The sequence below is a fragment of the Pleurodeles waltl genome, chromosome 2_2, assembly GCF_031143425.1.
Source record: "Pleurodeles waltl isolate 20211129_DDA chromosome 2_2, aPleWal1.hap1.20221129, whole genome shotgun sequence".
Taxonomy (NCBI): Eukaryota; Metazoa; Chordata; class Amphibia; order Caudata; family Salamandridae; genus Pleurodeles; species Pleurodeles waltl.
In genome coordinates, this window is record NC_090439.1 from 65,727,329 (window position 1) to 65,750,989 (window position 23,661).

The 23,661-nt window shown below is 48.8% G+C and overlaps 1 protein-coding gene across 3 annotated transcripts in view; it reads right to left on the reverse strand.

The window, feature by feature from the left end:
* Nucleotides 1-23,661, reverse strand: part of LOC138280126 (NFX1-type zinc finger-containing protein 1-like) — a 1,298,750-nt gene that overhangs the window by 1,128,733 nt on the left and 146,356 nt on the right. For all 3 annotated transcript variants that reach the window (XM_069219456.1, XM_069219457.1, XM_069219458.1), the window contains one exon: nt 18,308-18,529. In XM_069219456.1, coding sequence (XP_069075557.1) covers nt 18,308-18,529 — 222 coding nt within the window. The remainder of the gene's footprint in view (nt 1-18,307; nt 18,530-23,661) is intronic.

Below are 23,661 nucleotides of genomic sequence, written 5' to 3' on the forward strand. Positions count from 1 at the left end.
ACCACTGCACTTAAGTAACAGAACATTCCATGATCCCCCGGATCTCTAGCACAGAACCCGGGTACTGCCAAACTGCCTTTCTGAGGTCTCCACTGCAGCTGCTGCCAAACCCTCAGACAGGTTTCTGCCCTCCTGGGGTCCAGGCAGCCCTGGCCCAGGAAGGCAGAACAAAGGATTTCTTCTGAGAGAGGGTGTGACACCCTCTCCCTTTGGAAATAGGTGTGATGGCTGGGGAGGAGTAGCCTCCCCCAGCCTCTGGAAATGCTTTGATGGGCACAGATGCTGCCCATATCTGCATAAGCCAGTCTACACCAGTTTAGGGATCCCCCAGCCCTGCTCTGGTGCAAAACTGGACAAAGGAAAGGGGAGTGACCACTCCCCTGACCTGCACCTCCCAGGGGAGGTGCCCAGAGCTCCTCCAGTGTGCCCCAGACCTCTGCCATCTTGGAAACAGAAGTGTTGCTGGCACACTGGACTGCTCTGAGTGGCCAGTGACATCAGGTGATGTCAGAGACTCCTTCTGATAGGCTCTTACCTTTCTTACTAGCCTATCCTCTTCCTAGGTAGCCAAACCTCCTTTTCTGGCTATTTAGGGTCTCTGCTTTGGGGAATTCTTCAGATACCGAATGCAAGATCTCACCAGAGTTCCTCTGCACCTCCCTCTTCACCTTCTGCCAAAGGATCGACCGCTGACTGCTCAGGACGCCTGCAAAACCGCAACAAAGTAGCAATGACGACTACTGCAACCTTGTATCGCTTCATCCTGCAGGCTTTCTCGCCTGTTTCCTGGTGGTGCATGCTCTGGGGGTAGCCTGCCTCCTTCTTGCACCAGGAGCTCTGAAGAAATCTCCAGTGGGTCGACGGAATCTTCCCCCTGCAACCGCATACAACAAAAGACTGCATCACCGGTCCTCTGGGTCTCCTCTCAGCATGACGAGCATGGTCCCTGGAACTCAGCAACTCTGTCCAAGTGTCTCCCACAGTCCAGTGACTCTTCAGTCCAAGTTTGGTGGAGGTAAGTCCTTGCCTCCCCACGCTAGACTGCATTGCTGGGTACTGTGTGATTTGCAGCTGCTTCGGCTCCTGTGTACTCTTCCAGGATTTCCTTCATGCACAGCCAAGCCTGGGTCCCCGACACTCTAACCTGCAGTGCACAACCTTCTGAGTTGTCCTCCGGCGTCGTGGGACTCCCTTTTCTGACTTCGGGTGGACTCCGGTTCACTCCTTTTCTAAGTGCCTGATCCGGTATTTCTGCAAGTGCTGTCTGCTTCTGTGAGGGCTCCCTGACTTGCGGGGCGCCCCCTCTGTCTCCTCATCCAAGTGGCGACATCCTGGTCCCTCCTGGGCCACAGCAGCATCCAAAAACCCTAACCGCGACCCTTGCAGCTAGCAAGGCTTGTTTGCGGTCTTTCTGCGTGGGAACACCTCTGCAAGCTTCTTCACGACGTGGGACATCCATCCTCCAAAGGGGAAGTTCCTAGTCCTCTTCGTTCTTGCAAAACACCAAGCTTCTCCCATCCGGTGGCAGCTTCCTTGCACCCTCAGCTGGCATTTCCTGGGCTCCAGCCCACTCTCAACACTGTTGCGACTCTTGGACTTGGTCCCCTTGTCTTACAGGTACTCAGGTCCGGAAATCCACTGTTGTTGCATTGCTGGTGTTGGTTTTCCTTGCAGAATCCCCCTATCACGACTTCTGTGCTCTCTGGGGGTTGTAGGTGCACTTTACACCTACCTTACAGGGTCTTGGGGTGGGCTATTTTTCTAACCCTCACTGTTTTCTTACAGCCCCAGCGACCCTCTACAAGCTCACATAGGTTTGGGGTCCATTCATGGTTCGCATTCCACTTTTGGAGTATATGATTTGTGTTGCCCCTATACCTATGTGCTCATATTACAATCTATTGTAACTTTACACTGCTTGCATTACTTCCTTTTGCTATTACTGCATATTTTTGGTATTGTGTACATATATCTTGTGTATATTTGGCATCCACATACTGAGGGTACTCACTGAGATACTTTTGGCATATTGTCATAAAAATAAAGTACCTTTATTTTTAGTATATCTGTGTATTGCGTTTTCTTATGATATTGTGCATATGACACCAGTGGTATAGTAGGAGCTTTGCATGTCTCCGAGTTCAGCCTAAGCTGCTCTGCTATAGCTACCTTCTATCAGCCTAAGCTGCTAGAAACACCTCTCCTACACCAAGTAAAAGGTTTCTGATGGATCTGCTTGGAGTAGAATGGGGGTGGTGGTAAAACTCTTCTTTAAAGATTGAAAGGCTTCTTCAGCTTATTCAGACCACTGAAATGGATCTCCTTTCTTAAGCAATCTAGTGAGAGGAATTACCTTCTGGGAGAAGTCTTTTATAAAACTTCAGTGGCAACTGGCAAAGGCTTTGAATCTCCTTCACATCAGTAGGCGAGGGCCAATCAGTCACAGCTTTTATTTTCTGCTCATCCATGGTTACACCCTCAGGGGATAGAATAAATACCAGAACATCCACCGATCTGACACTGAAGGTAAATTTCTCCAATTTTACATACAGGTTGTTCTCTCTGAGTCTATGTAAGATTGCTTTCACCTGGTTCTGATGCTCTTCCTCTGATTTTGAATTAAATCAAAATGTCACTGATGTACGCTATAGACCGCCTCTCAGTTAAATCACCCAGTGCATAATTTATCAAATAGTGAAAAGCCCCAGGTTACAGAGGCCATAAGGCTTGACCTGCTATTTGAAGAGTGCATATTTTGTCCTGAAAGCATTTTTCACTCTTCCACGTCCTTTATTCTCATGAAATTGTAGGCACCTCTTAGACCCATATTGCTGTATATCTCAGCTCCTTTTACATGATCTAATAAGATAGAAATCAAGAGAAAAGGGTAATGATATTTTATTGTGATTGGATTCAGGGCCCTGTAATCGATGCATGCCCATAATTCTCCTTCCTTTTTAGAGACAAAAAATAATGGCAAAGAAACTGGCAATTGTGAGGGTCTGATGAATTCGCTGGCCAGATATTGTTGGATATATTCTTTCAGATGTTAGTTCTCCCCGTTGGTCAGCGCAGAGACCCAATTACAAAGCAAGTTGGCTACAGGTTCTAATTTTACCTTGCAATTGCAAGAACGATGAGGAGGGGGGTTTCTCAGCTTCCACTTCATTAAATACATCCACAATTCCTTGTTCTCTTCTGAAATTTAATTAGTGTGTATGACACACACTGAGACTCTGCTTTCATGCAACATTTTAGCTGGACTGGGTTCCCTAATCTGTGGCTTTGTGTTGAATCAATTGTCCTTATAAGAGTTCACATCCATGACTATGTTTGTTTCACTCTAGTGGATCGATGGGTTGTGTTCTTTCAGCCAGGCTAATACTAAAATGAGTTGGAACTGTGGGGAGTCTATTAAATTGAACTGAATGACTTCTCTGTGTCCTTCTTTAGGAAAGAGTTCCGCTTGTTCAGTGTGACTGACTATTGGTCCTGACGCGAGGTTAGTTCCATCCACTGCTCTCACAGTCTCACTCCTGGGCTTCAGAATAGCCTCTAGACCTATCCTAGCAGCACATATGAGGTTGCAGAAGTTTCCAGTGGCTCCTGAATGGATCATTACTGCAATTTCTGGTAAGATAACTTCTCTGACCTTGAGGGCCATCAAGAAGGTAATATGAGGCGCACACACCTGAAGTGTGTTGGCCAATAGATGGGTCTTTGGAGTTGTGTTTTCAGTACCACTCACTACTGGTGAGTCTAGTGAACTCCTCCTACTAGTGGTATTGCATGTTTTCTTTCAACAACACATAAGGCTTCTCAGGACAGGCCTTAACAAAATGTCAGCTGGCTCCACAATAAAAACATCAATTGCTTTGTCTGCATTTTTCCTTTTCTACTTTTGAAAGAGGGTCTCTCATTGCACCAATTTGCATGGGCTCCCCTCCCTGACTATTCTCTGGAGTCTTTGGATTTACTATTCTCATTCGATCGAATCTGGGAACACTGGGGCGAAAATCGCTCTTTTTCTCGTCTCTTCTCTAAATTTGTTGATAATCTATTTCAAGAACCAGGTCTATGTGACTTCTGTTGGATATTTGCCCCTAACCATCCTTTATTTCGTCTTTCAAACCTGATAAAACAAGACTGCTCTTTTGCTTTTCGGACCCTCTGTTTCTACTACCAATTTGTTCAACTGTGTACGGTAGGCAACCAACTCTCTATTTCCTTGTTTTAGCTCAGGCAGTTTATTATCTGTGGCTTGAGCCACCTTCCTTCTGTCCAATATCCTAATAAATTATTTTCTGAGCTCTTCATCTCTGGTAACCAAGGGGATTCTCCATGAACCTGCATTTCCACTAAGGTAGGACAAGCTAAATGACACCAGAGACTGTGCAACAGGGAAAATCGTTGGACGACACATGAAATTAAGGGAACACTCCATCAAGACAATGTGAGCCTTTTGACGGTCCCCACTAAACCTCTCTGTGGGGCAACAGGATTACAGGTGTCAATAAATGCACTAACTGAATAGTAACCCTAGGGGTTTGAATGGTAGTTGAGCCAGAAGCCTCACTACCTAGTACTGACAGATCAAAAGTAACTCCAGATGTGAAACCCCCAATCTTTTATGTTAACTCAGAAGCTTCCATTTTAGACATGTTCACATCTTGTTGTAAACTTCTATTTTCCCTTTTTTCTTCCCTAACTGCCAATAACATTTCTGAATTACTTTCAAGGTTTTTCCAATTTTTTTCAAATCATAACCTTCAGCCATTTTGCTTGTGTGAATTAGTTAACATGGGCACTTCAGTCTGTCAGAATCGTACAGCATGACTCCCAATCTTCATAGGAGCAGAATAATGTCACAATTCCCTGCCCGTCTCCTCCCCCAAGACAGCCAACCCCTCTCACTCCTCTGTGGGGGGGGGGGGGAGGCATTCAGTTGGGAAGTAGGTCAAAGGCAGCTCTGGCAAGTATGCTTCAGGATTTTTTAGCGGGGCCAGCGTGGAGCTCATTTATTGAGCATCCAACCCTCTGCCAGCTTAACCATGTTCCCCAACATTTCACATTTGTGCGGACAGGACTGGCAAACCATAAACAAACAAGTAGAACAGCATGGAAGAGGGAGGAAAGTCTTAGAATGCACAGCAAATGTGGCTCATCCCAAACCTCATTTTACTACTATGATCTCTCAATTCATATTTTCTGGATTCTTCCCTCTTCCATCCCTCCATTATTCTAGTCACTCCAACTAACACTCACATAGCCACTGCTCAAATTAACTCTTATTTCCCTACATTGGTAATAGTATACTAATATCTCCCTATACTATTCCAGCACTAATCCTTTTCGGTTCCAGAGTAGTGTGCTTCTCACCGTAAAGCGTTTTGACGCCTTGTCAGGGGTAGTAAGCGCTATATAAATACAACTACATACTTTCATACATTCGTAATATAGGTGAGTCTTTCAGAAAGTGTTGTCTCAATTTTTCAGACCTTGTGCTTGTAAATGTGACAGTCTCATGTTTTTTTAAAGCGCCATTTTATTTTCTAAAGCATACAAATTAATTCTACATGTTATTATTTTAGGTATACTTTCTTACACCTATGTTTTACTCTGCCCCAACTCTAACCAAGATTGTGAGGGGCCAATCAAACAGAAGTTTGGCAACAATACTGACCTGATGTATATGATGAATTCTGATGTAATTCTTGAAATCATTTTATAGAAGAAGTTATCCCAGGCAGCGGTTACAGACAAAATACCACCAAAAAAGGGACTGTATTCTGATTTTACCTCAAAAAAAGATATGTCTTCAACTCTTATTTTGAAAATATAGAATTGTAGTGCTGGTTTGCGTCAAAACATTTACCGCCGGCTAACGCCATTCCTACGCATCATGCGGGCACCTTACTTAAGGATTGACGTTAGCCGGTGCTGCAGGCTGGTCAGAGTAAAAACAAATTACTCAAACCAGGCAGCGCCGGCGTAGGGAAGAATGGGGGTTGTGTCAAAAAAGGGTGCAAGTCAGGTTTGAGTAAAAAATCATGGCTCAAACCGGACTTGCGCAATTTTTTGACGCACAACCCCCATTGAAATGACTCCTGTCTTAGCAAAGACAGGAGTCATGCCCCCTTGCCCAAGGCATGGTCATTGGGCACAGTGGTATGTAGGGAGGCCCAAATTAGGCCTCCTATGCCACTTTAAAAAATTAAAAAATTATACTTACCTCAACTTACCAGGGAAGGGTCCCCCCCATCCATGGGTGTCCTCCTGGGGTGGGCGAGGGTGGCAGGGGGTGTCCTTTGGGGCAGGGAAGGGCACCTCTGGAGTGCTTCCATGGTCAGAGACCATGGAGTGGGCCCACAGGTCCCTTAACGCCTGCCCTCACCCAGGCATTAAAAAACAGAGCACAGCAGGCTGGGTGCCGTATTTTAAGGCCCACCCTCTCCTGTGCGTCAAAATGACAATGGAGTATAAATAAGGCGCACAGGCCTTAAAGTCATTTTTTTGACAGGAACACCTACCTTGCATGTCATCCCGCATCCAAACAATGACGCACACGAACGTCGGGCGTCATTGTTTAACCATGGTGCCGGGTTTGCGCAGAATGTGCGTCAAACTTTTTGATGCACATTCAGCGCAAACAGAGTATAAATATACCCCAGAATTTGTTAGACATTGCAATAGGTTTGGATCAATTTACGGTGGATTAAGAAAATTTGCATATTGCTTTAATCTGCTTTTCTTCTCTTATGTTATGCTTTTAAAGAAGTTTGTCTCCAATAAACTGATGTTGGAACACGTTATTAGAACATTCAGATCCTTACTTATCACAGTCCCTGCTTCATAAAGGGCATTTATGTTTGCTCACAAGTACTACAGCAGAGTTAGTCTGTTGGCATTTCTCTGTCAAACCAATACAATTAAGCAACAATCTGCTCCTATCCCCCTTCTCTGTTCGAGCCCCATTTCATTCTGTACTTCATATCTTTTTATTGCCCCCTTTAACACTTCTTGTCTACTTGCAGGATCACGAGAATCACTCTTCCTTTTCCTTAACAAACCTCCCTTCTATTTTCTCTCTATCGTTCTTCAGGGACACAAAGGGCTTCATTATGACATTGGCGGTAAATCCTGCTTACCGCCGCAGTGACGGCCGCCAACATACAGTCACGTCGGCAAACATTAATTCGCCATATTATGACAGACACACATCAGACCGACAGAATACTGCCACAAACACATATCCGCCAGACCAAAAGTTAGTAGTAAAGTGTCGGTACCAACACCCATACCGTTACGCCAACAAAACAACTTCCACCACATTATGACGCACGAATCAACACGGCGGACATTCAACAGCGGCAAATCATTGGCGGTACACACCTGCGCAGTCAGAATGGCCACCCAAATACAAAACAACACAACACTGGCTAAAACTAAAATCACACACCTGACACTGATACACACACCACACCCACCCACAGCGCCATAAAACACACACCGACAATACCCACAACCCTTTACGAACTCGAAAAATAGTCAAGAGATAGCCACGCAAATCACAACAACAACTACACACCCCACAAACACCCATCCATCCGTCATGCACCCCACCACGTTATCCAACACCTACTACACAACACACACCACACAACACTCATGTCCCCACAAAGGCACCCCTGTTTCACAGATGAGGAGTTGCGGGTCATGGTGGAGGAAATAGTCAGGGTAGAGTCACAGCTGTTCGGAGCAGAGGTACAACAAATCTCCATTGCAAGAAAGATGAAGCTATGGCGGAGAATCGTGGACTGGGTGAACGCTGTGGACAGAATCCAAGAACAAGGGACGACATCAGGAAGAGGTGGAACGACCTACGGGGGAGGGTACGTTCCATGGCAGCAAGGCACCAGATCGCCATCCAGAGGACTGGCGGTAGACCCCCACCTCCTACCCCACATCTGACAGCATGGGAGGAGCAAGTCTCTGCAATACTGCATCCTGAGGGACTGACTGGAGTTGCCGGAGGACTGGACAATGGTGAGTCAATATTTACTATCTAACCCCCCCATATACCTGCATGCCATCACCACCCCTCATCCTGACACTCATCACTCCACTCAATCCCCCCCCACAGTGCACCACCACAATTGACTAACCTGAATGCCAAGCCCCGCATGCCATACCCACTGCATGAACATCACTCCCAGCACCTCATGTACACCTACCACAAATGCATGCACAGCATGGAGAATTAACAATCCCAAAAGACATCACCATACACAAACAAAGGTGGCAGGGTAACTGCAACATTATAGGGGAAGCTGGGGATGTAGAAAATATCACAGACATGTAGCATAATACACCACTTAAATCTCCAAAGATGCACCAGCCAATCTCAAAGGCGAGGAGGTGTCTGGCTATCCAGTCCCCCATCAGAAGATGCCCCCAGTGATGACAGTAACTCTGGACTTCTGGATCTGGATGACCTCCCTGGCCCATCAGGGACCACTGGTCAGTCGGCTACCCCAGCACACACCCACTCCACCACAGAGCCACCCCCCTCAGTATCCAACACAACAGCAGCCACCCAATGTCCCCACATCACTGTCCCCCGGACACGTCAATCAGCAGTGTGCCCACCTGTACAGGGATCCCAGTCCACACCTCACAGCCAAGACCATCAGGGGCACACCGTTCAGGGGACACAGGCACAGGGGGACAGGGACACTTGTAGGACAGCTGTGCACCAGGGGGAAGACAGGCCCAGGAAATCGACTGCCCCGGAGGCACTCACCAATGTCCTGGGGGCTTACCAACAATTCCAGGACAAGTTGGGCCAGACGTTAAACATCATGCAGGAGAACCAGCGGCTGCAGGAGGAACACCACCAGGATATCAGGAAAGATTTACAGGCCCTCAACACCTCCATGTTCTCCATAGCAGGGGTGCTGGGTGATATGGCCAGAATCATGAGGGACTATACAGCACACCAGCGGGCCCCTTCCACTAGCAAGTCAACTGAACAGCCCTCCACATCTTCTGCAGCTAGTGGACAGGTGGCCCTGCCACAGGACCCACTGGCCACCAGCACCCCTCCCCCTGCAGAAGGTGAACCACCCCGCAAACGTTCCCTGCGACCGAGACAGACTCCAGAGACACCTGCTAAGCCCAAGACCACCGCCACAAAATGAGACCCTCCTGAATGTCTCCCTTGTGTTCCACTCTGTCACCTTGTCCACATTGAACTGCAATTGCTCTCCTTCCTATGGTCCCTTGGACACTGGACCTGTGGTACAAACAGACTGGACCAATAACCTGGACTTACCTCTACCATCATCCCATTCCATTGCAATATTCCTTCTAAATTTTTCACTACAATAAACACTCTTGAACACAACTTGAGTGATTGTGTTTTATGTGATGAATATGTACAATAATATTGACAGTTTCATCTTGTGCAATTCTCCTGAAATTTGTGATTGCATACAAATAATGGCCTGTAGCTGTCTGTAGTCATCACATCAGTACACAGTTATTACCACACCAACATCTGCAAAATGAGAAGGCATAGGTGACAGTCAGTTGAGTTGGTAAGGCAGTGACTGCCATCATGCTACAGCCACACTGAAAAGACAAATAATCAGAGGAATGGTCAGTTCCACTGTCTTACCTGTGTGTCATTGGAAGTACTGCCGTATAACTGTAGTCCTGTTGTCCACATCCTCATCCTCACTGTCCTCAGGGTCCTCTGCTGCCACAGGAGCATTTTCACCCTCCTCCTCCTGCAGATAGGGCACATGTCCTCTGATGGCCAGGTTGTGCAACATGCAGCATACAACAACTATTGGGCAGACCATCTCAGGGGAGTAGCACAGGGATCCACCTGTCAGATGGAGGCATATGAACTTGGCCGTCAGGAGGCTGAAGGTCCGCTCGATTATTCTCCTGGTTTACCCTAGAGCATCATTATACCTATTCTTAGCCCCTGTCCTGGTATTCCTTACAAGAGTCACGAGCCACAACAGGTTTGGGTAGCCAGAGTCACCTGCAAAAATTGAGGAACAAATATTAGCCTTGCACAATGGTATGGGGGATGACTCCTGAAGGCATACACTGACATGCATTGGGTGGGACTCAGGCTCACCTATTAGCCACACCATGTGCCTCTGTAGTTGTGCCATTACATTTGGGATGCTGCTATTCCTCATAACGAAGGCGTCATGCACCAACCCAGGATACTTGAAGTGACGTGGGAGATGTACTGGTCAGCCAGGCACACCATTTGGACATTGAGTGAGTGGAAACTCTTCTGATTCCTGAATACATATTCATTGTGTCGGGGGAGGGACAAATGCTATATGTGTTCCATCAATCGCCCCAATATTATTTGGAATATGTACTATTGCATAGCATCCGACCTTCACAGTGGCCAAATCTTCCACTTGGGAGAATGTAATGTAGCTGCACATGTGTTTGGGCAACACAGACAAAAACCTTGCTAGCACTATTGAGAACATTGGCTGTGAAATTCCAGCTGCCAAGCCCACTGTCACTTGGAAAGAGCCAGTTGCCAGGAAATGGAGCACAGATAGAACCTGCACAGGAGGGGGGATCCCAGTGGGGTGATGGATATCAGATTTCACATCAGGCTTCAATTGAGTACACAGCTCAGTGATTGTGGCCCTGTCCAGTCTGTAGGTGAGTATTATGTGCCTGTCCTGCAGTGTGGCCAATTCCACAAGGGGTCTGTACACGGGGGCTTGCCTCCTCCTCCTATTCCTCCGCAGTGGTAGGTACCTAAGGGACACAAGAGTGAGAAGGGATTGACAAACTGAACAATAGAACCACCACCTCAGTGTACACTGAGCTTGTATGTAATTGGACTATGTAAATGGCAATGTATGTACAATTGACAGCAATGAGGCAGTTTTCTATTTCAGAATGTTGACCAGCACCACAAAATGGCGAGTGCCTGTCCTGTATGTAGGGACTGGTTAAAGTGATGTAACTCCTCCGGTATTGGGTATCAATGCGGAAGGTGGTCTTGAACTGCTGTGCTATTCCTCATTGGCTAAAATGATGCTCAATGGAGTACAGTGTCAAATGAGGATCGGTGGCGGTGACGGTGTACACCGCCGCAGACGTAACCGCCATTTTCGGTCTATTTCCTCACTTGATTCCTCACTTCTCACAGGACAACACCTTCACTGCGTGTGTTGCTGTGACCTGAGCCTGGAACCTACCATGGCCAGTGTGGCAGAGGAAAGACCCCCTGCCTACACTTCAGAGGAGTTGGAGCACCTGGTGGATGGAGTCCTACCCCTGTAAGGACAGCTGTATGGGCCTCCAGAACAACAGGTGAGTACACCATGGGGACGATGCATGCAACAAGGTTGCATGGAGATGTGTGTGCTGGCAGTTTGTATTTGGGATGGGGGGTATGTCTGGTGGTTGTGTACATGCAGGGCTCCAGGTGATGTGTGTGCCATTTGTGGGGAAATGGGATGTGTGGATCATATGTGTGACAGGCTGGATTGTATGGTTAATGGTGTCCTCCTGTCTGTATTTCCTCTGCAGGTCAGAGCCCATCAGAAGAAGGGCTTGTGGCGTGCCATCGTCAAGGATGTGCGGACTCTGGGGGTCTATAGCAGACAGAGCACCCACTTCAGGAAAAGGTGGGAGGACCTGAGATGCTGGGCCCGGAAGACCACGGCGGCCCGGCCCAGCTGGAGATGGCCTCCCAACGAGGGAGGGGCACCCATCGGAACATGACCCCCCTGATGGCCCGCATATTGGCGGTGGCCTACCCACAGCTGGAGGGGCGCTTCAGGGCAGAACAGCAGCCACAAGGAGGTGAGTACAATGTGTGTAACAACTATCTTTGTTGCCTGGCATGGGATCCTGGTTGTGGGTTTCAGTTAGCGGGTGCCCCTTAATGCCAGCTCACACATTGCTGCGTGGTCCAGCTCAGGGTAAATGGGTGTATGGCAAAATCTTGTTAACTAGATACGTGGCATTCCATGTCAGAAAGGGCTTAGTAGGTCCCAGAAAAGGGTGCAGATGGTGGTGGTTGGCTCTCTTCTTACGGTGCATAGTGCTCAATCTTGATCCCTGTGTCTGATGGTAATGTGAATGCCATCTGTGGTGTGGGCTGTAATTGACCCGGTGCTCCCTTTCTCTCTCTCTCTCCCCCCCTATTTTCTTCTGTCATCCTGTCCATGTGTGCATTAGCATCATCTGGCGGACGAGCAGGGGCACCCGCAAGTGAGGGAGCTGCAGCCCACGGGACCCAGGAGGCAGAGTCCACCGACACCGAGGGGACCAGTGGGACGGAAGGGGAGGGAAGCACCGTGGCAGAGACAGGAGGTGACAACACTGACTCTGATTCCTCCTCCGATGGAAGCTACCTAGTGGTGGCAGACACCTCTGGAACCACCCCAGTTACAGGTACAGCCACCACCCCCGTACCAGCTCCGCCCTCCCAGGAGCCCCCCACTGAGTTGCCCATGTCCGCTCACCCAGGAGGGTGGGCATCTCCTTTGCCCCAGGCACCTCAGGCCCTGCCCCTGTCAGCCCTGCTGCCCTCAGGGAGGAGGCTACTGACCTGAGATCCACCTCTGTAGGGCAGTCAAAATTTTGAATGCCATCCGGGGGCTGGCATCCCAGCAAAGCCTACCTGGAGGGCATCCACAGTGGTTTGGCGGCCCTAAAGAGATTGTTTCAGGCTCTGGACTCCTCTCTGATGGCAGCCAGTGTGCCTGTTCCTACCGTCCCCCCTCCAACTACCACTTTCCAGGCCCAGTCTTCTCAACCCAACCCATCCCATGCACACATACCGACAAGCATGCACACAAAATATCACACAAGAGTGGCACAGACAAACACAGGCAGCACAATCACGCCACAAGCGCTCACACATACAACAGACCGTTGCACACACAACAGCATCCACTGCCTCCAATGTCTCCTCCTCTGCCTCCTCTTCCATCACAGCCACATCCACACTCACACCTGCATGCACTGCATCAACAGTCACCACCACCATCACCACATCATGCAGCACACACCTCACTTGCCAACACCTCAACATCCATCCACGCATCCTCTTTGTCTTCTCCCACCCTGTCTCCTCCCTCCTAAGAGCCACAGACGCTCCCACTCAGACAACCAACAGCCATCCACCTCACACACTGTCCATGCACCTGCACCCAAGTCCAGCAGACATACACCTCCCACAACCACTCCCTATACCTCCACTGCCATCCCTCCTCCCATATCCTGCCCCAACGTCCCTAAGAAGCTTTTCCTTGCCCAACTTGACCTCTTCTCTCCCCCTTCACCCCTCCATCCTGCCCGTAAGAGCAGGGTCCCAATGACCCAGCCCAGCACCTCAGCCAAACAGTCTGCCACTGCTCCCACCAAAAAATCAGCTGCAGGCACAAAGCGGCCCCTGAGTGTGAAGGCATCCACTCCTAGTAAGAAAACACCTCCACCTCAGAAAGGGAGGACTAGGGTGGCAAAACCCAAGGGACAGAGGATGGGGACAGTTGTAGGAGGCTGGCCTGGCTTATAGTGGGTACCTTGTGGTACTTACACCTTGTGCCAGGTCCAGTTATCCGTTATTAGTAGAATATAGGTGTTTCTAGCAGCTTAGGCTGTTAGAGGTAGCTATGGCAAAGCAGCTTAGGCTGAACTAGGAGACAAAGTTCCTATGGCAAAGCAGCTTAGGCTGAACTAGGAGACAACGTTCTTACTATACCACTTATATATTATAGCACAATATCATAAGAAGACACAATACTCAGAGTTACTAAAAATAAAGGTACTTTATTTTAGTGACAATATGCCAAAAGTATCTCAGAGGATACACTCACTTAGGAGGTAAGTAATATACACAAATTATATGTACACAAACCCAAAACAGGTAAGTAACAGTAAGAAAAGTACTGCAAACAATGTAGAATCACAATAGATTGCAATAGGTAGACATAGGTATAGGGGCAACACCAACCATATACTCCAAAAGTGGAATGCGAATCACGAATGGACCCCAGACCTATGGGAGGTTGTAGAGGGTCGCTGGGACTGTAAGAAAACAGTAAGGGTGTCCAAGATTCCCCACCCCAAGACCCTGAAAAGTAGGAGTAAAGTTACCCTACTACCCCAGAAAGACAGAATAGTCGTGATAGGGGATTCTGCAAGAACCACAAGCACCAGCAAAACACTGAAGACGGATTCCTGGACCTGAGGACCTGTAAAGGAATGGGACCAAGTCCAAGAGTCACACAAGTGTCCGGGGGGGGGCAGGAGCCCACTAAACCCCGGATGAAGATGCAAAAGGGCTGCCTCCGGGTGGAAGAAGCCAAAGATTCTGCAACAACGGAAGGTGCCAGGAACCTCCCCTTTGGTGAGACGATGTCCAACGACGTGCTGGAGGTTGCAGAAGTGTTTCCACGCGGAAAGACCTCAAACAAGCCTTGCTAGCTGCAAGAGTCGCGGTTGAGGATTTTGGGTGCTGCTGGGGACCAGGAAGGACCAGGATGTCACCCCTTGGAGGAGGAGACAGAGGGGGAACTCAGCAACTCCGAGAGCCCCCGTAGAAGCAGGCACACCCGCAGAAGTACCGGAATAGGCACTTAGAAGATCCGAGGACAGCGGTCGACTAAGAGTCACAAAGGAGGATCCCACGACGTCGGGGTCCAACTCAGCGAGTTGGGCAATGCAGGACAGAGTGCCGGGGACCCAGGCTAGGCTGTGCACAAAGGAAGTCCTGGAAAAGTGCACAGAAGCCGGAGCAGCTGCACATCACAAAGTACACAGGTTTGCTCTCTGGCGTGGGGAGGCAAGGACTTACCTCCATCAAATTTGGACAGAAGGGCCACAGGGCTGTGGGAGACACTTGGACCCAGCTCCTGTGTTCCAAGGACCACGCTTGTCAGGATGAGAGGGGACCCAGAGGACAGGTGATGCAGAAGTGTGGTGCCTGCGTTGGCAGAGGGAAGATTCCGTCGACCCACTGGAGATTTCTTCTTGGCTTCCAGTGCAGGGTGAAGGCAGACAGCCCTCAGAGCATGCACCACCAGGTAACAGTCGAGAAAGCCGGCAGGATGAGGCACTACAATGTTGCTGGTAGTCTTCTTGCTACTTTGTTGCAGTTTTGCAGGCGTCCTGGAGCAGTCAGTGGTCGATCCTTGTCAGAAGTCGAAGAGGGAAGTGCAGAGGAACTCTGGTGAGCTCTTGCATTCATTATCTGAGGAACAGCCCAGAGGAGAGACCCTAAATAGCAAGAAAAGGAGGTTTGGCTACTAAGAAAGGATGCTTGGCTACTGAAAGAGGTAAGCACCTATCAGGAGGGGTCTCTGACGTCACCTGCTGGCACTGGCCACTCAGAGCAGTCTATTGTGCCCCAACACCTCTGAATCCTAGATGGCAGAGGTCTGGGACACACTGGAGGAGCTCTGGGCACCTTCCCTGGGAGGTACTGGTCAGGGGAGTAGTCACTCCCCTTTCCTTTGTCCAGTTTCGCGCCAGAGCAGGGCTGGGGGATCCCTGAACCGGTGTAGACTGGCTTATGCAGAGATGGGCACCATCTGTGCCCACCAAAGCATTTCCAGAGGCTGGGGGAGACTACTCCTCCCCAGCCCTTCACACCTGTTCCCAAAGGGAGAGGGTGTAACACCCTCTCTCAGAGGAACTCCTTTGTTCTGCCTTCCTGGGCCTGGGCTGACCAGACCCCAGGGGGGCAGAAACCTGTCTGAGGGGTTGGCAGCAGCAGCAGCTGCAGTGGAAACCCCGGAAAGGCAGTTTGGCAGTACCCGGGTTCTGTGCTAGAGACCCGGGGATGCATGGAATTGTCCCCCCAATACCAGAATGGTATTGAGGTGACAATTCCATGATCCTAGACATGTTACATGGCCATGTTCCGAGTTACCATTGTGACGCTAAATGTAGGTATTGACCTATATGTAGTGCACACGTGTAATGGTGTCCCCGGACTCACAAAGTCCGGGGAATTTTCCCTAAACAATGTGGGCGCACCTTGGCTAGTGCCAGGGTGCCCACACACTAAGTAACTGTGCACCTAACCTTCACCTAGTGAAGGTTAGACATATAGGTGACTTATAAGTTACTTATGTGCAGTGAAAAATGGCTGTGAAATAACGTGGACGTTATCTCACTCAGGCTGCAGTGGCAGTCCTGTGTAAGAATTGTCTGAGCTCCCTATAGGTGGCAAAAGAAATGCTGCAGCCCATAGGGATCTCCTGGAACCCCAATACCATGGGTACCTAGGTACCATATACAAGGAATTATAAGGGTGTTCTAGTGTGCCAATGAGAATTGGTGAAGATAGTCACTAGCCTGCAGTGACAATTGTGAAAAGCAGAGAGAGCATAAACACTGACGTTCTGGTTAGCAGAGCCTCAGTGATACAGTTAGGCACCACACAGGGAACACATATAGGCCACAAACTTATGAGCACTGTGGTCCTGGCTAGCAGGATCCCAGTGACACATATCAAACACACTGACAGCATAGGGTTTTCACTATGAGCACTGGGCCCTGGCTAGCAGGATCCCAGTGAGACAGTAAAAACACCCTGACATACACTCACAAACAGGCCAAAAGTAGGGGTAACAAGGCTAGAAAGAGGCTACCTTCCTACAACAGTTGAGGCACCTCCTAGTCCTGGAGGCAAGAACACAAGTCACATGTCAAAGGCCAAGGGGGCCTGTCACAAGAGGGGACATGTGGACCCCCTCCACCACCAAAAAGAAGAGACAAGGATCCCCCTTCATCAACAAAGAAAGCCAAGCTTTCCCCTCCACCACCAAAGAAAGGCAAGGTTCCCCCTCCACCACCAAAGAAAGACAAGGGCCCCCCTCCACCAGCAGAGGGCAAGGAGCTCTCTCCTCCAGCAGAGGCAGCCAAGGAGCCTCCTCCACCAGCAGAGGGCAAGGAGCCCTCTTCTCCAGCAGAGGCTGCCAAGGAGCCCCCTCCACCAGCAGAGGGCAAGGAGCCCTCTCCTCCAGCAGTAGCAGCCAAGGAGCCCCCTCCACCAGCAGAGGGCATGTAGGCCACCCTCCAGGGACTGTTGGGCATGGAGCCCCCTCCAGAACCAGTGGGCATGTTACCCACTTCAACTGAGGTACCCCCGCCCCCCTTCCTCCTGAGGTCCCTGCCCATTTCCAACATGATGCCCCTGAACAGTGGACTCTGGATAATGTCAGGAGTCAAGTTGGGCCTTGGACTGTGCCCTGTGGCCCTTTTGTACTTTGGACTGGCCATTGGCCCAATCTGGACATTGATGCCTGCATTTACATTTAATTTTACATTATGGTGGTTGTTGAAAGCAAATTACAGTGTTGGTACATTCTAATTGTTGTCCTTGGATTAATTTAACATGGGTCCTGTGACATTCATTTTAATCTGCAGCTGGTTCTGTGTATGGTGTGTGTGTGAATGGTGTGTGTTGTGCGTATGTGTGTCACTCTCCTTTTCCTCCCTCCCTCCCTTGTGTGCTAGGCAGCTGCACTCAATGTCGTCGTCTTCAACGGCTTTGGTGCTCCAGGCTGACCATGGTGTGGTAGAGCATCAGGATGACTTGGAGTTCCGGTTCCATGGCGGCCGCGGAATCCTCTGTGTCCCTGATGGTGAGTCTTTTGTTTTCTGTGAAATGTTTCCGCCAGGCTTTTGTTGGCATTGGTACTGCCCCGGAAATCCTGGCGGTTTGCTGTGTCATAATACGGTGGGCGGTACCTTGACTTCCGCCTGGCTGTTGATGGCTACCGCCGTGGTCAGTGGTGTTTACGCCCTGGCAGTTGGTGTGGTACATTGGCTGTCTATGGGAGGTATCACCGCCATGGTCATAATTTGGCAGTAATTACTGCCAGCCTGTTGGCGGTATTACCACCATTTTAACAGTCACCACCAATTTCATAATGACCACCAAAGTCCACTGAAGTGACTGAAAGTAAACTGCGGGAGCTATACAGAAACCAAAAATAAAACAAATTGTTGCTGTTCATTCAGGATCATTGCCCCCAATTCTTGGAATGACCTCAGGACACTATCTGAACCCATTTTTGGCCAAACTGATCACTTTTGCACAAATACTTAAAGGCATGGTTGGTCTCTCCTATCTTTTGCTAACAATGGCAGAAGTACTGTGGTGGATTCATGAATGGTTATGCTGATTTTGAACTCCTTGGTTATAAAACTGTAATCATCGTCAACATAATTCGTCTGGCTCATCATGAGGAAACTGCATGAATAAACTCCTACTCAAGGCTCCACCTACCTTCCTTTCTTGATAAGCTGGGGCCTGTTCCAGTTGTGTGGAGAACATGCCGATTTGTCTGGCTTCCACAAGGATTTGCTTTTGAATGTTGAGGGACACTTCCTCTGCTTTTTGACTTTGAACGGCTATGCTGGTTCTGAGCCCCTGAGGGTTGGGTTGATGCCTGTGAGGAAGGTTCAAAACGCCTGATTCCAGGAGAGGCAACAGGAATGCCATACTTTCCTGCAAGAATATAAAATGAAACAAATGTAACAATTCTATGCTTTACCCAGGACTAAACGTAAAGTATTGTTTCATGCCATTTTGGAATATGTTCTAAGGTGCTTAACAAGTTTGGAGAAAGTAAAATGGATATCTTATAAACTAATCATCTGATCTAGTATTGTCTCCTGTTGTAAAAGCTGCAGAAGCTACACAATCAAAATGTGATACTTGTTTTTTGTTGAGTTGCTACCATAGAGTCAGTTAGAAAATCATTGAGCATCATCTGTAAAGCTTCAGAACCTATGCATACATGTCTAGGAGGTACTCACGCGATCATTCCTACAGTAAAGTACAGTGAATATAGAGGAAAAAAATTGTCTCAGTACAGAAAAGATAAACTAAAGGAGAAGACAAGGAAAGTAGGAAGAAAAAATGCAAAGAAAGAAAGATGAAAGGTGAAAGGGAAAGAAATGAGGCAGAGTGTTATAAGACAACAGGGACCCAAGGAGGAGCTTTGTACAAGGGATACAAAAGAGTGAAATGGTGGTAAGGAATGAAGAAAAAGACAAAAAGCTACACATGCTGCCAATCGAAAATGAAACATAGCTTGGGGGATTTGGTGGGTGAGGATCAAACAGGACTTATACTGTGTCATAGCACCTCTGTGATTATACTCAGGTTGATACATACACTGCGGGGAGGGCTGCAGTTGGAGGATGACTGCCTGTATAGGCAAGGATACTGAAAACACATTTGACTCCCTGGAGTGGGATTACATGCTTGAAACCTTCAAAACATTTGGTCTGGGTAAAAACATTCTGAATTGGGTAAGGCTACTGTACAAAGCATCCATAGCCTTAAAACAGGCAACAGTCTCAAACAGCTGGAATATGGAAAGGGGTACTAGAAAGGGGTGCCCATTTTCGCCCCTGCTGTTTGTATTGAGTCAGAACCCACTGGCGCTGGCCCCTAGAAATAATTTACAGAGATAGGGGATTGTGGTAGCAGGGTTTTATTTTTATTTCTTTTTATTGAGCATTTATAATAAACATAACGATCCTCTCCCAACAGGGAGGCCAAAAACGTATTCTAACAGCCAGATTAATAGGCAGGCAAAGGACAACACATTCAGCAACCAATCAAGAACTATACATTGTAGCAAGTTCCCACCTAAAACATCACAACAAATCGATATTCTATAGCCTCCCGGCAGATCCACTGAGAGATGCAAGAACACAAAATAAACCCCTAGAAGCAAAGAGTAGTCTACATAGCAAAAGAACAAACACGACAGGTGAGAAGAAGGAAGAAGAGACCAAGAGAAGAGAAAGACACAAAAAGCCACTGCTGCCATCCATCTACCAGCATGCCTACCAAGGGTGGTATAAGTAAATTGACTGGATTCCAACCATCTGTACTCATGGGAAAGTGCGACTAACCAACTGCCGTCCTCAAAGCCTCGGACTCCAGGAAGGAGCGCAGAGGGGCCCATATATCTCTAGGACAAGACCCCTCAGGCATCAATTCCCAATATATCATTAGCTGTTCTTGACAAAATGAGGCATCTCGCAAACACTCAGAACATTTGGGAGTCCGACTACAGCCCCAGCATATCGCAATTCTGCGCTTAGCCAATAACAGCGGCAAGCCCACTAGTCTCCTATAAGCAGAGGGGATCTCTTCTACATATCCCAAAAGAGCCAGCTTAGGAGTATAGGGCAGATCAAGGCTGGTCATCACTTCAATCACATTAAGTACCTCCGTCCAATAGACACGTAAGGCTCCACAGTTCCATGCAAGATGCATAAAGTCCGCATTCGGGCCCCACATCTAGCACAGCACACATCTTCACGCAGACCCATACCACGCAAGCGACTAGGTGTATAGTACAAGTGATGTAGAAATTTAAAATGAATCAGGTGCAGCCTATAATTAGGGGACAGCACCCTCATGTGAGCACAGCAATTGCGCCACACCTCAGCAGGTATAGTCTCACCAATGTCCATCTCCCAGCGCTTCTTAGCTGTACTCTCTGTCTCGGCAAACTCGTTTTGCATACAAGTGTGCAATTTGGTAATAAGCTTATGCAGGGACTGTGCCAAATACACCAGCTCTAGCGCACGGCACACCAGTGGTGCCTCAGAGAAGCAGGGGAAGCGCGCGCGAAGCATTGCACCAATATAAAGTACGTGTAGCCGATTTAGCGCTGTATTGCGCCCATCTCTAATCGCCGCCTCCAATGTAAGAAACCGCCCATCAGCAACCCAGTCACCTAAGGTAGTTAGACTCAACTCATGAAGAAACTCACACAGACGGGCATCTCCAGACATCTGGATATCCGCTACGTCCAGTATCGGCATCGCAGGAGCAAAAGGCACATGCACATTGGCCCAGCGCAGTCCAGGCTTGTGCTGTACAAGACACCGTGCCCACCCCACGCGGCCTGGGTCTAGACGGGCTGCCCAGCACTTGCAATAATCTGTCCGGCGACACTGCATCACTTTCAGGTGCAAGGTGTGGTAAATATCTGGTGGGACGGAGCCAAAACTGCACAAAGTGTGCCTGCGCACAGTGATAGAATAGCTCTAAGTCCGGCACAGCCAGGCCGCCCAGCTCAAACGGTAATGTCAGCTTCCCGCACGATATTCGGGGTTGCCTCCCAGCTCAAGCTAGCTTGATCAGCGCAGATCGAAGTCTCTGAAAGAAACTCACAGTTAGGACAAGAGGTAAGTTAACAAACAAATATAAAAATTTGGGCAAGACGACCATTTTAGCTATTGCAATTCGACCCGTGAGCGAGAATGGCAGCGAACGCCATATCTCCACCCTTTCTTCCAGCCATACCATGGCTTTACCGTAATTAGCAGATCAAAGCATCCCCACATCTCTGCTCAACCTGACGCCCAAATAGCACACTGGGCCATCCGTCCAATCATTAAGAAAATCACACCACTTTCTCAGAGAGATGAAACACCACCGACTTGGACCAGTTGATAGTAATCCCAGAGATCCCACCAAACCTCACTATTTCACCCAGCAGCGTACCCAGATGACGCTGCGGTTCGGGGACATACAAAGCAATGTCATCTGCATACATGGAAATTAATACTGGCTTCTGTCGGAACACCAGTCCCCTATGATTGAGATGCTGTCTCAGGTGCGCCGCCAATGGTTCCATCGATTTTACAAAGAGCAACAAAGAAAGTGGGCAACCCTGCCAAGTGCCCCGAGCTATCCGAAAAGGGTCAGAGATGGTTCCGTTTATACGCAGCCAAGCTAAAGTTTCTAAATACAGCAATCGGATCAGCTGACTAAACCGTGCGCTCATTCCCACCCAAGCAAGCAGGACAAATATATACAGCCACGCCAAGGAATCAAAAGCCTTTGTGGCGTCTAAAAACACCGCTGCCGCATTATCCTCAGCGTCGATTGTGCTCGCTTCAGCAAAATACGTGCGGAGAATATGTAGCGTAGAGTGGCCCGGCACGAAGCCGGCCTGTTCGGGCAGCACCAGTATCGGAAGTAAAGGCTGCAAAGAGCCGCTATCATCTTAGCCAAAATTTTGTTATCTGTATTGATCAGAGAGAGTGGCCTGTATGACTCACAGCTGTACGGATCCTTCCCAGGCTTCAGAATAGTAACAATTAGAGCCTCACACAGTGAGGCCGATAGGACCAGGGTCTCAAGCGATTCGGCACAGACCTCCAAGAGGTGCAGTGCAAGAATATCCGCATATTCCTTATAAAAGGACAGAGTCAGGCCATCCAACCCAGTTGCCTTATCGCGGGGCAGGCTACGAATCGCTTGCACCACGTCCGCCACCGAAAAAGGGACATCCAGATAGAACCTGTGAGACTCCTCAAAGCACAGCAAGCTAATCTCAGAAGTAATCATGAGCCGTCACAGATTCTAAGCCATGAGGGTCCGCATATAAATCCGCAAAAAAGTCAGTGAATAAGCGCGCTATCCCGTTCGTACCAGTGACCTGCTCGCCAACGAGTCCAACAGCTCAACAATATAGTTAATGGCCCACGGCTTACGAAGCATGTTTGCCAGTGTACGGCCAGCTCGTTCCCCTTCACCGTATCTTCTCGCCGTAGCATGCTTCCCCAAAAAGCGGACCTCTTGCAGCGCCACCTCCTCATACTGTGTCACAGTGCTTTTCAGAGCGGCCAGTAGGTCCCCGGACCAATCTGCCACCAGTCGTCGTTCCATATCAACAAGCTTTGCCTCCAGAACCGACAGGTTGCGCCGCAACGTTTTCAGCATGCCATGCTGTTTAGAGAGGCACACCCCACGAATCACCACCATAAACGCCTCCCATAGGGTACCAGCTGAATCCACTGACCCACAATTCTCAGCAAAATAGCGAGTTATAGCCTCACAAATCTCCTCTCGAAATAACTGGTTACGTAGCACACCGTGAAGCAATCTCCACAAGAAGGCACGCCCAGGACCCCCAGGTATTGCCAGCTCCAATAGCACCGGCGAGTGATCCGACAAGGTACGTGCCATGTATTGAACTGACTGCATCCAGAGCTCAATATCCCGGGTACCCAGCCATCTATCAATGCGGGACCAGCTGTTATGGACATATTTAACACAGGTACCCTCTCTGGCAACACCGTGTTTAACCCTCCATAGATCTACTAAAGCACCCTGAGTCATCACAAATGACAGGGCTTTGGCAGCCGCCATGTGCTGCGGTTGGGCCTGGCTCTCACGATCCCCCACAGGGTCTAAGATAACATTAAAGTCCCCTCCCCACAGCAAAGGCCCGTTCCCCAATGACGCAATCAACCGCCACACCTCTCCGTAAAAGTCTAGGGCCATAAATCGATACTAGTCTGCAGGGTCTATCCAATAATGTGCCACTCATCATAACATAGCGACCATTAGTGTCAACAATTACCTTCTGGGTTCGCCACTGCAGCCCTTTCCGAAGCAAAATTGCCACCTCTCTAGCGTATTGCAAAAAAAACACCCCATGGCACTCTCCAACCCATCCAGCCTTTATCCGTTTTTTGGTAACCTCAACTAAATGAGTCTCCTGCAACATGCATATATCGATCGCGTGGCGCTGTACATATGCGGACACCATCTTCATCTTGCGGCCATCATTCAGTCCGCGCACATTCCAACTGAGGCAA